The sequence below is a fragment of the Fimicolochytrium jonesii genome (assembly GCF_025526975.1).
Source record: "Fimicolochytrium jonesii strain JEL569 chromosome Unknown EV422scaffold_26, whole genome shotgun sequence".
Classification (NCBI taxonomy): Eukaryota; Fungi; Chytridiomycota; class Chytridiomycetes; order Spizellomycetales; family Powellomycetaceae; genus Fimicolochytrium; species Fimicolochytrium jonesii.
Window position 1 is genome coordinate 325,596 of NW_026515693.1, and position 14,202 is coordinate 339,797.

Genomic DNA, 14,202 nt, shown 5'->3' on the forward strand with positions numbered 1-14,202 from the left:
CGAAAAATGCTGGGACTGTGGATGTCCGTGTGTTCATATGTGATCGCATTGCATTTGCGTTGGGTCAGGTCAGATACAGATACAGTACCATTGAAGGTAACACATTCCTTGCATTCGTTGCAAGGACACATGGCGCACATCTTCCTCCCCCGACACATAACAAGATGGGTCACGAAAAGGTTTACGAAAAATAGGCACACGGAAAACCTCACCCCCTCGCGCCGTTCACTCCCCACATCCTCCCCCCGACACCCACCACCCACGCGAACCACACCACCACCGCCACCGAGTGCGGCCCCCTCACCACACCGACAGGCCACACTGCCCACCCCCTCTCATCATCGTCAGTCGTATCGATGTCGAACGGTAGACACCCCTCGACGGCCCCGATATACATCATGAGGGCCGTGAGGAGGGCGTGGAGGGTTGTAAACACTGCTGCCGTCAACCGTGTCCGTGGTCTAGAATCCATGTAGACAGGTGAGTGTGGTTTGTGATTGAGCTTTTTTTGCGAAGGATTCGTGGGGGAACTTACAGTATGCATTCGATGCAGGCGACCAGGAGGATGAGATGGAGGGTTGGGGAGGTTGGACAGAGGGTTCTTGTGGGGAGGACCTGGGAAGCGGGGTTGTTTTTAGCCCGTAAACGGCCGACATGTGCCATGTGATGAATGTAAACATACGGTAGCGGCGAAAACGAGGATCTTCGATCCCATGTCGCGCATATGCGGCGGGGGTTGCACGCTGTGTGGGTGCTGCTGTGACATGATGCTCGTTTCCTCCCCCATTGTGAGCATATCAGGTCCCGCGGAGTCCGCAGACGGCCTACGTGGGACCATCTGCTTTCCATCTTCGCGCTTCGGTTCTTGATCACCGTGGAGTTGCAATCCCTCCACACCCTTCGAGCGTCCACGGCCAATCGAAAGCGGCGGCGAGGGAAGTAGGGGGACGAGCGATAATGCGTCACGGTCTTTCGAGTCATCGGCGATCGCGATGGGTTTGGCGATGGTGAATAACCTTGCGGATAGGTCCTATGCAGAAAGTGAGAAGCCAGCAGAAAAGCCAGGTTCACTTTGCGCGTTTGAGTGTGTGAGCTCAAGTGTGCCCGCGCTCCCCAGTTCGATCGTATCCCCGGTCTGTTTCATGCCCCGTACGGAACATATTTCGTACAATCACACGCTCTCCCACACTATTCTGTGTTTTTTGGCAATCGCGGCTCATTTTACGAAATCTCAAAAAGTCTACTTACATGATCCCCAACCTCCTCGACCACCCTGGCCCTCCCCTTCAATTCCGGCTCACTATGTCTGCGGGCAATCGCATACGCATTGTCCTCCTCCGTGGTATCAGGAGCCGACATCGTAACCGGAAACGTCAGCGTCTTGACCTGTTTCGGCGGCGGCGGTCGCATCTCGGGCGTGCCGGAGTACGTGTCCTCATTGGTGGGGTCATCTGGGTGCGGAGGTGAGTTGACGGGTGCTGTTCGCGGGCGTTTGTTATTGCGGTTGGGCGAGGCGGTGGATGGGTCGCAGATGTGGGATGCATTTTCGTAGAGGTGCGTGGTGGGTGTGGAGCAGTCGGGGGACATGGGGTGGAAGTGGGTGGGGCGCATGTGAGAGTATGTGCGGAGGATGTCTTCGACGGAGGGGCGGTCGCGGCAGTTTTTGGAGAGGAGGGCGATGATGAGGCCTTGGAGTTCTACGGAGATGCGGGTGCCGTGGTCCGGGAACGTGACTCTGATAATAACAAAAGGGTCACCGGGATGCCATAATTGCCTGATATACTAAAGCAGCCATACCTCTCAAACCCCACAATCTCATCCCTCAAAAGATCCACATCATCCGTCTGCGAATACGGCACCATCGAGTAACACAGGAAGTATAGCACGACGCCCAACGACCACATATCCGCTTTCGGAGAATGGTCGTTCATGTAATGCCCCGCGCTGTCTTTGACCAAGAGCTCTGGCGGCATGAATTCCAATGTTCCTGATGGATTGGGAAGATGGATGTGAGATCTGTGGGGAGAGTGTAAGAGATGTTCAGTTGGGGAAGGTTTTACCTGTTGCACCCGTTCGCTCGCGCTGACTCTCGTCCGATAGCACTTCGCATTCGCCAAAGTCGGAGATGAGGATTCGAGGGCTGTGTGGAAGAACATAATCAGATCTCAAAGGATAATGGGTAAATTAGGATCGGAGTATCAGCAGAACCCTTACATCTCATTCCGCTCATCCGGATCCGCATACCGAAGGAGCAAGTTTGGCGGTTTCTGTTCAAAGTAGTCTTCAGTAAAACGCCATCGCGCGACACATACCAACACATCCCACACGAATGTTCAACCCACCAAATCCCGATGAATAATACCATGCGTATGCAAATGCGCCAACCCGCTACAAATATCCAAAAACAAGCACCAAATCTCATAGTCCTTCAAATACCGCACTTTCTTCCCCGACGGCGCGCGTCCAATCCCTCCATACAGCTGCGCCTTCGACGGGCCCTGCGTCGATTGGAGCAACGACGTGCTGTGCACGGCCGAGAGGGTGTGCATGGGTTTCTTCCCCGCCGGGCCGGGGTTTTCGCTTTCTCGGCGTTGTTTCTCTTGGAGACGGCGTTTACGATCGCGGAGATGGATGGCGCGTTGTCTTGCGGTGAGTTTGGAGAGTTTGGAGTCGTCTTCGTCGGTGCCGTTGTCTGAGTCGGAGGCTTGAGTGGGGTCAGAGGCGGCGGTTGTTTCGGGTTGCCATTGGACGTAGATGTATTCTTCGAGGTTGCCGCCATTGGCGAGCTCCATGAGGATGAAGAGGCAGGGGACTTCTGGGCCTGTGCGCGGATGATTTGAGTATGTACGCGAAGAATGATGAGCGGCGATTGGCGGTGTTACCAAAGATGGTTAACTGTCGGTGTTCCAGCCAGGCATGTTTGTACTCAATGATGTTCGGATGTTTCAGGCGCTCCAACAGATGTACTTCCTTCAGCATGCGGACGAGCCAGGCATGCGACGTTCCAACGGGTATAGCTTTGACGGCAAATTGACCGAGGGGAACTTGATCCAGTACCTGCATACATTTCATTAGACTTGCAGAACAAGGCGAATGACACCTCACAAAACCGGCAAGAATGACGGCTTCCATACATGCTGGCACAAGAAAACACTTCCACGTAATCCTCGGCCCAATTTGCGCTCCTCAACAAAGAATCGATCGTAGTAGCCTTGGTTGAAACTGCCTTCGCTCAACCCCGATGTGGCGCATTTGCCGTTGGAGGACTTGCCGGAAGAACCGGCCTCGGTGACGGGTTCGGGTTTCCCTGATGCTTTCGAGCCCGTATTGGCGTCATCATCGACGTTTGGCGGCAGTGGGGAGGATGATGCGACGGAGACACCGTCATCGTTTCCTTCTATGGCTTCCGGGCTGGGTTGCGTACATGTCAACAGTTGGTCTCCCAAACTCAACAATTGTTCCGTGGAATTCGGGTACTCACGTGATGGCGGACAGAACCTCGAAATACTCTCTATCAATGAACGAGCTGTTTTCGGTCGATTCCTCGCCATCATCCGCCTGTCCAACATTCCCCTGCGCCCCCGGCGGACCCAACGACGGGGCTCTGCGCCTCCCGGTACTCTTCACCCACGGCCGCTGACAAAGCGGACACCTCCTACTCCCCATCTGCAGCTGCGAGTCTTCCGACAGCACAGGGCCCGATGTGCGCCGGACGACCAGCTTGCGTTCAGCGAGGTTGAACAGCACCGCGCGTTGGGAGCTGGCTTGGTAAAGGACCACGGTCCACGGTTTGGCGGGGACGAGTGCGGAGCCTTCTGCGCCGGACATGAGCGCTAGAAGGGGCCGGTTGGAGGAAGAGAGGTTGGAAAACCCGAGCCCGTCGCTTCCGGTTGGTGGGTTGCTGGAGCTTCCTGGATCGCTTGCTTGGAACTGGGACCCGCGACGGAGGTGTACCACTGCGTTTTGCAGGTTCCCGGCCTCCGTTCCTCCGAACAGATCCGAGAATCTGCCTCGATTTTCATCCCGCCTTCCCTCGCTCTCCCCTCCACTCTCCACGCGGAACGTCTTGTGAGGCACAATCAGTTCCGATCTCGAAGTCGAGGGAGCCCATGTCTTTGCTCGTCGAGTCCGAGAGGCTGGAGAGGCTGGAGACAACTGCAGTGCCTGCTTTCCTTTTCCTTTCGAACCCTCTTGGTCTCCCATCCTGCTCCCTGCCTTTCAGGTTTGTTTCACGTGTCACCACAATAGAGCTATACCTTCACAAATGCGTAGTCGAGCAACTGTCGAATCACTTCAGCGGACGTACGATGTGTTCCCGATGGCAGCGCGTAAATGCTGTGCCAATGAACACGACGGAGCGTCAATAAAGCACCGATGCACAGCTTGCGGACACGGGGGATAAAGCTGGGGGCTCTTGCAGCTTCAAGCTTCTTTATATAGGCGTGGGAAAGTGCGCCCATTCCCCAGTCCTACAGTACAAGTTGCCATCATCGGCGACGCCTCAGGCAGAGGTACAATGATGTGGATGGCAGATAACCACCACGGAAAATGGGATGGGGTGAAATCTAGACTACCTACGGTTACGGGAGAATGCGTCTGGTCTGCGGCCATTGCCAAACACCACCGAACGCACAATCGAGAGGAAATTCTTGGTGCTTAGGACGTCCCGATTGTGCACTCTCATCCATAGTCGTAGTGGTCGTCTTCCAGGAATCTCAAATGGCGTCCAGTCTTGGTTGATACATTCGGGGTTGGGGCAACCCACCAATCCATGGACGAATTCCATTCTTCCCTTTCGAGCTTGCCACGGCCGAGGTGACAGCGGGCGTCGGATGTTTTTCTTCACACGCCCGTGGCAGTCTGGGCACAGGGAGGACGTTCGATACTCATCTAGCAAGTAGCATGGAATGCTGTTTCTTGCAAAGAGTGTGCGGAATCTGATTTCTCCCCATGAGTGAGCGTATTATAATACATAAAAAACAATGATGGTCACTCACCCTTTGGTCTTTGATGACTCCTGAAAGCGCATGGTTTTTCCAGCGTCGCTCCAATCACCCAAGATGACCAAAAAATGCTTTCCATACAGGCGTCGCATGTTCTTGATGAGCTTGCTCTCAGACTTTTGCCGCAGTGAGAACGCCTTGAATCCGCAAGCTACGTGAATCTCATCCTGGTAAAACTCATCCAGGGCGGGATCTGGGATATGGATGTCAGCCTATGTATTACCAAATTTGAAGACAACGCATGATATATCATACCTGCATGTTCGTAATCCACGATGAACGCTGAGAACGCCTCGATGTTCATGCTCTTGTGTGACGGAATATGTGATTCCATCTCTGCGATGCTGGCATTGATCTTTCGCTCCGTCATGTCTCGTTGAAAGTACCGAGACTTTATCTCGACCGCCCGTTGATTGGATGTGTATCTGGTATGGGGTGGTGCATTGTGAGAACGCTGCAGCGGAATGTCGCCGCAACGGGGATGGTGGGGATGGTGATGGGGGGGATGGTGACGGGGGGGATGGTGGGGATGGGGGCGGGGACAGGGTTGAGGAGGGCGTTGGTGGGGATAGCGGCGACAGCGGGGACAGCGGGGACAGCGGGGACAGCGGGGACAGCGGTGACAGCGGCGACAGCGGGGACAGCGGGGACAACGGGGACAGCAGGGCAGTAGTAATCAACTGAAACGTACCGAAATTGCCGCTCCTTCTCGTTGTCTCGACAGAACAGGAGGTCACGCTTGCCCGGATCAATGCAGACGATGTTTGGAGCCTCCCTTAGTTCCGCGATGTGGTGCTCAAAATACAGCTGCTTGACTTCTTCCTGCATTTGGGCCTTGCTGCGCTTCCGGGCCCGATGCCCATACTTGAGCCCTGGCATCTTGAAGTGGATGGTAGCGGAATACCCGTTTGTGCTGATTGACCCATCAAATTTGAGACCAAGCTTCTTTCGATCCTTGAAGACCTTGTCCTGCAATCCGTCATTCAGCCAGGTGAGGTGAGTGAAATAAGCGCAGAGGGATAGGGACTTACATTCGCGTTGATAAACTGCCCCCACAGCTCCCGCTTGCGTGCATTGGTGAATTTCCCCATGCGACTTTGGCCCAAGCCCAGGATATGAGTGCCTAGGATCAGCGTGTCGATCCGAACAGATGACTGGATTCGAGATTTGCGCAGCGAGATAGCGGAAAACAGGCGCATTCCACGGCGCTCATAGAGGTGTGAGCTCACAATAGGCGCCTGTGATGAGGCGAGGCAGGTGCGGACCATGATTAGACAAAAGAGGAACGCGCGGGGAGGGGGGAGCCGGAAATATACCAACTCACCTAAATATGGCATTGCGTGCACCGCAAGGCTGTACGCAAGCGGCTCATCCTGGGGAGGAAACAGAGCCCATAGCTCTTCGAGGATGGTCCGCTCAAGTTGTGTGAGGCGCGCAAACTCCTCTTCGGTTGGAAACTCTTCAAACATCGCATACTTTGTAAATTGACGGACACGCCGATAATACCGTTGGCGCTGCGCTCGGCTGACTCCGGCTCTACGGAGATGCAGTATGACTTGCTTCAAACCAAGCCTTTCATCGGCGTAGCGCAGAAACATTTGCATGAAATGCTCTTGTACGTTAACTTTGAGGTTTGTGAGGATGCTCGTACCCGTGTACGCTGCGGTCTGTTGGCAATTTTGCATGCGGATGGGGGCGAATCCGTGAACATCACAGTAGTCTTGAACCCATGGACCCAACTCTTGCGTGATGTCCGGACTGCTGTTGTAGCCTGGATTGTTGAGCAGCTCAAACATCACACTGATGTGCTGGTCAGTGATGTCCAAATCGTGTAGAGGATGATCAGCTGTGGTGGGCCGACGTAGTAGTCAGGGCATTGTTTCATGGGAAATATACAGTTTAGCGCACCTCAAAAACTCACCAAGGTAGTACTTGAGAAAGAAGGTGGTGTCTGGGGAGAGGAGTACGTGAGTTAGTTGGTGTGAAGTAGATAGGCAGGTAGCGTGGGCATGGGAGTGGGAGTGGGTTTGGTAGAATGGTGGCAACGCGAGTGCCCAAATCCAGGCTGCACCTCAAGCGGTTCCCAAAAAGCAACGAGAGCATACCGCCAGTGCCCAAATCCAGGCTGCACCTCAAGCAATTGCGGAAGTTGGGAGAGCGTACCGCGAGTGCCCAAATCCAGGCTACACCTCAAGCAATCGGTTTTGGTAATGTGTGCGGCTTCTAATTCTCACCTATAGTTTTACGGTCTGTTCCTTCCTTCCAGGTGTGGATGCACGGTGTGGACGTATCCCCAAGGTTACCTGAGCGCAAGAGAGAGGGAGAGAGAGCGTGTGAGTGAGCGGGCATGGCATGGATCGGGTAGGGATTGGGAGTGAGAATGTGGATCCTGTTACCTTGAAGTTGAGGCGGTCGGTAGTACTGTAGGTAATGCCTGCGAGGGGAATGTCGGCACTGGACCCTGAAGAAAAAGTCCGGTTCACGCCTCCAGTGCAAAGTGTATCCTTGTGAACGGTTAGAAAACACTGTTAGGAGATGTGTTTAGGCCTTGCGGTCGGGCTGCCTTCACGCTCGGCCTTACCCACGCTCGGCCTTACAGCCTTCACGCTCTCAGTGCCGTGGTTTGCCATTTGGAACGGCTGGTACGTAGGGGGTAGGCACTACTACCCCAGAATTCATTTCCCACAAATACTCATCATCCAAAAAACGAACCATGGCTTGAGTCCTGCAACATAGGGCACTCAGCTCTCCTCTTCCGCTTATGCAGATACCAATAGACGGACATGTGCAGTATTCGTGTTCGAGCTGGAGATGAGATATGGTGGGTGATCACTGAGGAGGAGGCTTTGCGACAAAGCGACAAACCGGATATGGAACTGTTTGGACGGAAAGGGGAGGAGAGGAGTGATGGTGGAGGAGAGGAGAGGTAGCTGGCAGGTTGTGCCGGGACTCCAGGACTCCCGCACTTGCAGAACATTCCCACTTGCGCATTCGTTTGCAGACTAAGCGACGAAACGATTCTGAAGGGGAGGGGAAACAGACAAAGCGGGCCACAGCGGCACACGGATTCAGTCGTTTTAATACACTTCTGAAGCAAGATGCAGTCGGAATCATCTCACGCTTCAATCTCAATGTCGAATCTGCGGAGGAATATGCCACAACAATTGCGCACCCCGACACAAGCCGTATGCGGTGGGTAAACGCCCAAAAAAAACATCTATATGACCAGCTCGGAGCGGAGAGAAGGAGGCGATCGAAGGGATTCCGTTGTCACCAACTCCAACTCCAACACCAGCCCATGCCCTCGACGCATTACTGAGCGCCGCGAAACATCTCCTCACTTACGCCGATTCCAGTATTGAATCCGGATTGTTTACCTTTGATCACACTACGGAGTGTGCAACAGCAACAGGGACATCTCCGATGCTGTGTGCAATGCTTGGTGACGGGTCGGCTAAAGCTGATAATGTTTGTCAGCGAATTGAGACCCATTTTCGCACACTTGCACGTAAGCTACATGCCATTGTCCTCATGCTCCGTGTGTCTGTCCTCGGCCACTAATCAGGGATATTATAGAAAACGCTTCATGCCCTCCCAAACGCCGCATGTACTTTACCTCCAGGGAGGATGTCGTTGCGTTTGTCAAAGAACGCTACAATCAGGCATTTGTGAAGGAGTGTCAACGAACACGTTTTCGCAAGATATCGACCTTCCATGAGGGATACCCATATGCAAGCGGGTGTCCGCCATATCATCCATACTTTGCCGCGCTGGCCAAAGCAAAAATGGATCAAGGTCAGCAAGACATGTGGGGAATGTATGCCCCTTACCTGGAATTCAAGTGGCGCAAAAAGGGGCAGAAGCTGTCTCTAGGTAAGGCGACCGGACCGTGTTCCCGCATGCATTGACACAGCACACTCACCTACGTATCATACGACATTTTCGCCCCGGTTCTCCCAAATGACCCTCTCACTATGCGGCCCGGGGCGTGGATCCACCAGTTTGTTGACAAGGCTGCATGGGCACAGAACCGGGAAGGAGATCACCAGCCCACACCAACGCCTGGCCCAGCCCACACCACCACACCCAGCGCCATCTCAAACCCCGACATTGGTTTTGCTTTCGGCGGAGTTGACGACGGCGGCGGCGGCGTTAAAATCGTGGCAAACAGCGACGACGGTGGCGGTGGAGTTGAAACCATGGCGGACAGCGGCGGTGGCGGTGGAGTTGAAACCATGGCGGACAGCGGCGGCGGCTGTTATGGACGACGCGTCCATACCATGCGCTTACCTCATGACAGCATCCCAACAGTCAGTCAATGTCAATTCCCTGTCAAAACCTGACATCTGCCAAACCTCGCAGCCGCACGCAGCCGCGCTACCCCACACCTGCCACTGCCTTCATTTCTCCACGCAGCCGCACGTAGCCACACCTCCCAACACTCGGCGCTCACAAACCCTTCTCCATACTTCCCCACGTACCCGCCCACAGCCTCAGCGTAGCCACCCCATCCCCAGTCTTCTGTTTCTATGCTTCCCCACCCTTGGCGCTTCTCTTGGCTTCCCTCTCATTCCGTACCCTTCTGCTTCCCCACGCTTCCCCAGCCTTCCCAGAAAAACATAAATAGCCGCCTCCCCTGAGCTCCCCACTTCCTGATCCCCCAGCAGATCAACACCAGTTCTTCCTAGTCTTGTTCTAGTTCTTGTTTCGGTCTGAATACCATTACCTGTCAACAACCTGCACCACAAGTCGCCTCTATTTCCATCGGCTCCGCCCATTCATAACAGTTTGATCTGCTCAACAACCCCCAGCCGCTGTACCTCCACGCCAAATCACCATGTCCGACGCCCTTCCCCTCACGGCCGAAGCCTGGCAAGCCATGTGCAATGCGATTGACGAACTTCGAGCGCAGAATACCACCCTACAAGCCGAACTAGCGCAAACCCAGACCACTGCCCCTGCCACCCACGCCCCCGAACCCAAAATCAGTCTCCCAGACAAATTTGATGGCACCCGAAGCAAGTTCCGTGGGTTCCTCAACCAGATCCGGCTCATGTTCGCCCTTCAACCCAGGCGCTACCCCAACGATCAGACCAAGATACGAACTATTGGCACCTACCTCACTGGCACCGCCCAGGCCTGGCTGGCGCCCCTTGTCGAACAAGACCATCATTCCCTTACGAACCTGGATGATTTCATCCAGCAAATGCAAGCAGTCTTTGGAGACAGCAACAGGATCCGCACGTCCGAAAACAAGCTCCAGAACCTTCGACAAACCCGTGCAGCAACAGAGTATGTAGCTGAATTCCGACAGCCGCAATGCGATGTGTCGTGGAATGACCAGGCATTGATTGCCACCTTCCGTCGCGGCCTCAAAGAAGACGTCAAGGACTTAATGCTCACGATGCCCCCTACCGCCTCAATCGACACCGTGATGGAACAGGCCATCCAATGTGACAACCGATTGTTTGAGCGCCGTCTAGAGCGAAGCAGGAACCGACAGCCATATGTGCCAGTTACCACTAGCCCCACCCTCATGAGCCCCGACAACCGCCCAGACAACCCTATGATCATTGACGCTGCTCGTCCGCGAGGACCCCTCACACCGCTAGAGCGCCAACACCGCATCACAAACAAACTTTGCCTCTACTGTGGTAAACCCGGCCACATAGCCAAACTCTGCCCAAACAAGATACGCACGGTGAATGTCGCGGTTAAGGAACCTGCACCCATCCAGGATTTTGCCCAAGTCCAGCTGCAGTAAAGGCCGAGCAGCTGGGCAACACCTGTCCTGGGCCTTCTCACCACGCAAGTACTGCCAAGGGAGAAGCCACAAAACCTTGCTCCGATCCTGGCATCTCCAGCAACACCCTTCTCCTGACCACCAACAATGTCAATCTCTGATCTGAGATACCCTCACCCATGCGGATTTTGGGCCCATCCCCACCATTCGAGTACCCTGTTACCCTGCAGATATCGGCCCAGTGAGCTCCAGTTCAGCTTTCAGCACTACTTGACACCGGTGCGATGTCGTGCTTCATCGACGAAAGTTATGCCCGCAAGCACCGCATCCCACTTGTCAAGAAGGAGGACCCCATTGCGCTTGAACTGGTTGACGGACGTCCCAGCCATGCGGGCTCCATTACCCATCACACCCAACCTTTGGGCATGTGGGTCAACGACCATTTTGAGGAGGTGGTATTCCATGTGACATGTTCCCCGCATGCGCCAATCATCCTGGGGCTTCCCTGGTTTGAGCTCCATGATGTGGAGCTACACTGGAAGACTCGCACTCTTTGCGTCCGCTGCCATTGCGGTTTTGGACAATACGCCTCCTGGGATGCCCTGCCAACAGAACCTAGCCCGAAGCCCTCAAGAACCCCTGAACCTCTGATCCGTATCCATCAAGACGAGATTTCAGTCTCCCTAGCCCAGACACCCAACACACTGGACCCAGCACCCACACCGATCCACGTATCGTTTATCAGCGCCCCAGCTTTCCGTGTGGCGGCAAGGCATGACCAGGCATTCATTGCCTACGCCAATCCGACCAAGTCAGATTCCCAAGCCCTGGCGACCACTCCTCCAAAAGATCCGAAGGCCATCATTCCTGAAGAATACCAAGATTTTGCGGACGTCTTCGCCAAGAAGAACGCGGATACCCTCCCAGAGCACCGACCCTACGACTGTCCCATCGACTTAGAAGAGGGCAAACAGCCACCGTTCGGCCCGATCTATAGTCTCAGCGAGCCTGAAATGCAGGCACTCTGTGACTACCTTGAAGAGAACCTAGCTAAGGGGTTCATAAAGCACTCCAAGTCTCCCGCCGGTGCCCCAATCCTCTTTGTCAAGAAAAAGGACGGTTCCCTCCGTCTGTGCGTCGACTATCGTGGACTCAACAATATCACCATCAAGAATCGCTATCCCTTGCCCTTGATTAACAGCATCATGGATCGTCTTCGAGGGGCACGCCGGCTCACCAAGATTGACCTCCGGGGAGCCTACAACCTTCTTCGGATCCGGCCAGGGGATGAATGGAAGACAGCGTTCCGATGTCGCTACGGCCTATTCGAGTATAATGTCATGCCGTTTGGGCTCACCAATGCCCCTGGAGTATTCCAACACCTCATGAACGACATATTCCGTGACATTCTCGACGTTTTTGTTGTGGTCTACCTTGACGACATTCTGATCTTCTCAAAAAACCCAGAAGACCACCCCAACCACGTCCGAGAGGTGCTCTCACGACTCCGCCAGCACGGGCTGTATGCGAAACCGGAAAAATGCGAATTCAACCAGGACTCTGTTGAGTTCCTGGGGTTTATTATCTCCCAGCAAGGCATTTCCATGGACCCAAAGAAGACGGCTGCCATTACCGAATGGGAACCCCCGACGAATGTCAAAGGCATCCAGCGCTTCCTTGGTTTTGCCAACTTCTACCGGCGATTCATCAAAGGGTACTCTGCGATCGTTGCACCCCTGACCACGCTCACTCGCAAAGACTTGCCATTCAAATGGACCCACGCTGCACACCTAGCTTTTGAAACCCTCAAGAAAGCCTTCACCTCCGCACCTATCCTGACTCACCCCGACCCTGACAAGCCCTTCATTGTCGAATCCGATGCCTCCGACTTTGCCCTTGGCGCCGTCCTCCTTCAACCCGATGACACAGATCAACTCCACCCCGTGGCCTTTCACTCCCCCAAATTTACTCCTGAGGAAATCAACTATGAGATCTACGACAAGGAACTCCTGGCTATCCAAGACTCATTTGCTCAATGGCGACACCACCTCATTGGTGCCCGCCACAAGGTCATCGTTTACTGTGACCACAAGAACCTCCAGTACTTCATGACTACCCGTACCCTCAACCGCCACCAATCCCGCTGGTCAATCTTCTTTGCTGATTTTGACTTTGTCATCACATACCGCCCTGGTACCCAGCAACACCAAGCTGACGCCCTCTCTCGTCGCTCTGAATACGAGCTAAGGGAGGGGGAAGAAGCATTCCGCTCCCAGGAAACCACGATCCTCACCCCTGACCATCTCCGCCTGGCCGCCACTTATCTGACCCCACTGGACTCCTCGCTCCTTGACCAAATCAAAGCTGCCCTGGCATCCGATGTGTTTGCGCAAACCATCCGGCGACAGCTTAGGGCCCCCATTGCCCAGCAATCTCAAGAAGACCAAGAACGGATAAAGCGATTCTCCGAGGAAAATGGGGTTCTGCTGTACGACAACCTTGTCTATGTCCCCACCAACAAGCTCCGTGCTGAGATCTGCCGGGACATGCATGACACGCGTTTGGCAGGACACTACGGCATGTCAAAGACCCTGGAGCTCATCTCACGCAACTACTGGTGGCCTAGCCAATGGCGTTTTGTCAAGTCCTACATCAGGTCCTGCGACGTATGTGCTCAAGCCAAGACCAGCAGACACAAGCCCTACGGTCTCCTCCAACCCCTGCAGGTCCCTGACCGCCCCTGGGGGTCAGTTTCCATGGACTTCATCACGGATCTACCCGCCAGTGATGGGGTTGATTCTGTGCTTGTTGTCATCTGCCGGTTCACCAAGATGGCGCACTTTGTACCGTGCAGGAAAACTGCCACCGCTGAGTCAACTGCAGATCTGATCTGGCACCATGTCATCCGGCTCCATGGACTCCCCGACGATATTGTATCTGACCGTGGCCCACAGTTCAACTCCCACTTCTGGAAACGTCTCTTCGCTCTCCTGGGAACCAAGGTCAACCTCTCATCGGCGTTCCATCCCCAGAGCGATGGACAAACCGAGCGGACCAATCAGATTCTTGAGCAATACCTTCGCTGCTTTTGCAACTATCAACAAGATAACTGGAAGGAACTCTTGTCTTCTGCTGAGTTCTCTTACAATAACACCATCCACTCCGCCACCCAGACAACCCCCTTCTACGCCAACTATGGGTTCCATCCTCGATTCAGTCTGGCTTCCGCCACCACAACCGAATCCCTTAATCCTGCAGCCGAAGCTCGTGCCAACCATCTCAAGGAAATCCATGAACAGCTTGCCACTGAGCTCGAGGAGGCCCAAGGACGCATGAAGCGCTTTGCCGATGCTAAGAGGGCACCTGGCCCAGACATGAAACCTGGGGACAGTGTCTGGCTCTTACAACGGAATCTCAAGACTCTCCGACCTTCCCAGAAACTTGATCACCGTAAGA

At 54.5% G+C, this 14,202-nt stretch overlaps 4 protein-coding genes across 4 annotated transcripts; all 4 read right to left on the reverse strand.

Moving 5' to 3' along the window:
* Positions 1 to 9: 9 nt before the first annotated feature.
* Positions 10 to 1,101, reverse strand: EV422DRAFT_213725 (uncharacterized protein). The gene is made up of 2 exons (XM_053065405.1): positions 536 to 1,101; positions 10 to 461 (listed from the first exon to the last, which is right to left on the reverse strand). The coding sequence occupies exons 1-2, from the start codon at positions 979 to 981 to the stop codon at positions 209 to 211; spliced, it is 699 nt and encodes a 232-aa protein (XP_052922692.1). The 5' UTR covers positions 982 to 1,101; the 3' UTR covers positions 10 to 208.
* Positions 1,102 to 1,221: 120 nt separating this feature from the next.
* EV422DRAFT_499805 (kinase-like domain-containing protein) lies at positions 1,222 to 3,551 on the reverse strand (the record flags this gene model as incomplete). Its single annotated transcript, XM_053068103.1, has 7 exons — positions 1,222 to 1,735; positions 1,798 to 1,987; positions 2,061 to 2,140; positions 2,215 to 2,267; positions 2,343 to 2,821; positions 2,883 to 3,057; positions 3,135 to 3,551. The coding sequence occupies 7 exons, from the start codon at positions 3,549 to 3,551 to the stop codon at positions 1,222 to 1,224; spliced, it is 1,908 nt and encodes a 635-aa protein (XP_052922693.1).
* An 835-nt stretch (positions 3,552 to 4,386) lies between these two features.
* On the reverse strand, positions 4,387 to 5,275 carry EV422DRAFT_213703 (uncharacterized protein). Its single transcript, XM_053065404.1, has 3 exons — positions 5,259 to 5,275; positions 4,998 to 5,196; positions 4,387 to 4,937 (listed from the first exon to the last, which is right to left on the reverse strand). Exons 2-3 carry the CDS (start codon positions 5,093 to 5,095, stop codon positions 4,571 to 4,573), a joined length of 465 nt encoding a protein of 154 aa, XP_052922694.1. The 5' UTR covers positions 5,096 to 5,196; positions 5,259 to 5,275; the 3' UTR covers positions 4,387 to 4,570.
* Positions 5,276 to 5,368: 93 nt separating this feature from the next.
* On the reverse strand, positions 5,369 to 9,240 carry EV422DRAFT_603977 (uncharacterized protein; the record flags this gene model as incomplete). The annotated part of the gene is made up of 7 exons (XM_053073753.1): positions 5,369 to 5,972; positions 6,035 to 6,241; positions 6,320 to 6,849; positions 6,925 to 6,954; positions 8,620 to 8,655; positions 8,729 to 8,773; positions 9,060 to 9,240. 7 exons carry the CDS (start codon positions 9,238 to 9,240, stop codon positions 5,397 to 5,399), a joined length of 1,605 nt encoding a protein of 534 aa, XP_052922695.1. The 3' UTR covers positions 5,369 to 5,396.
* Between the last annotated feature and the right edge of the window lie 4,962 nt (positions 9,241 to 14,202).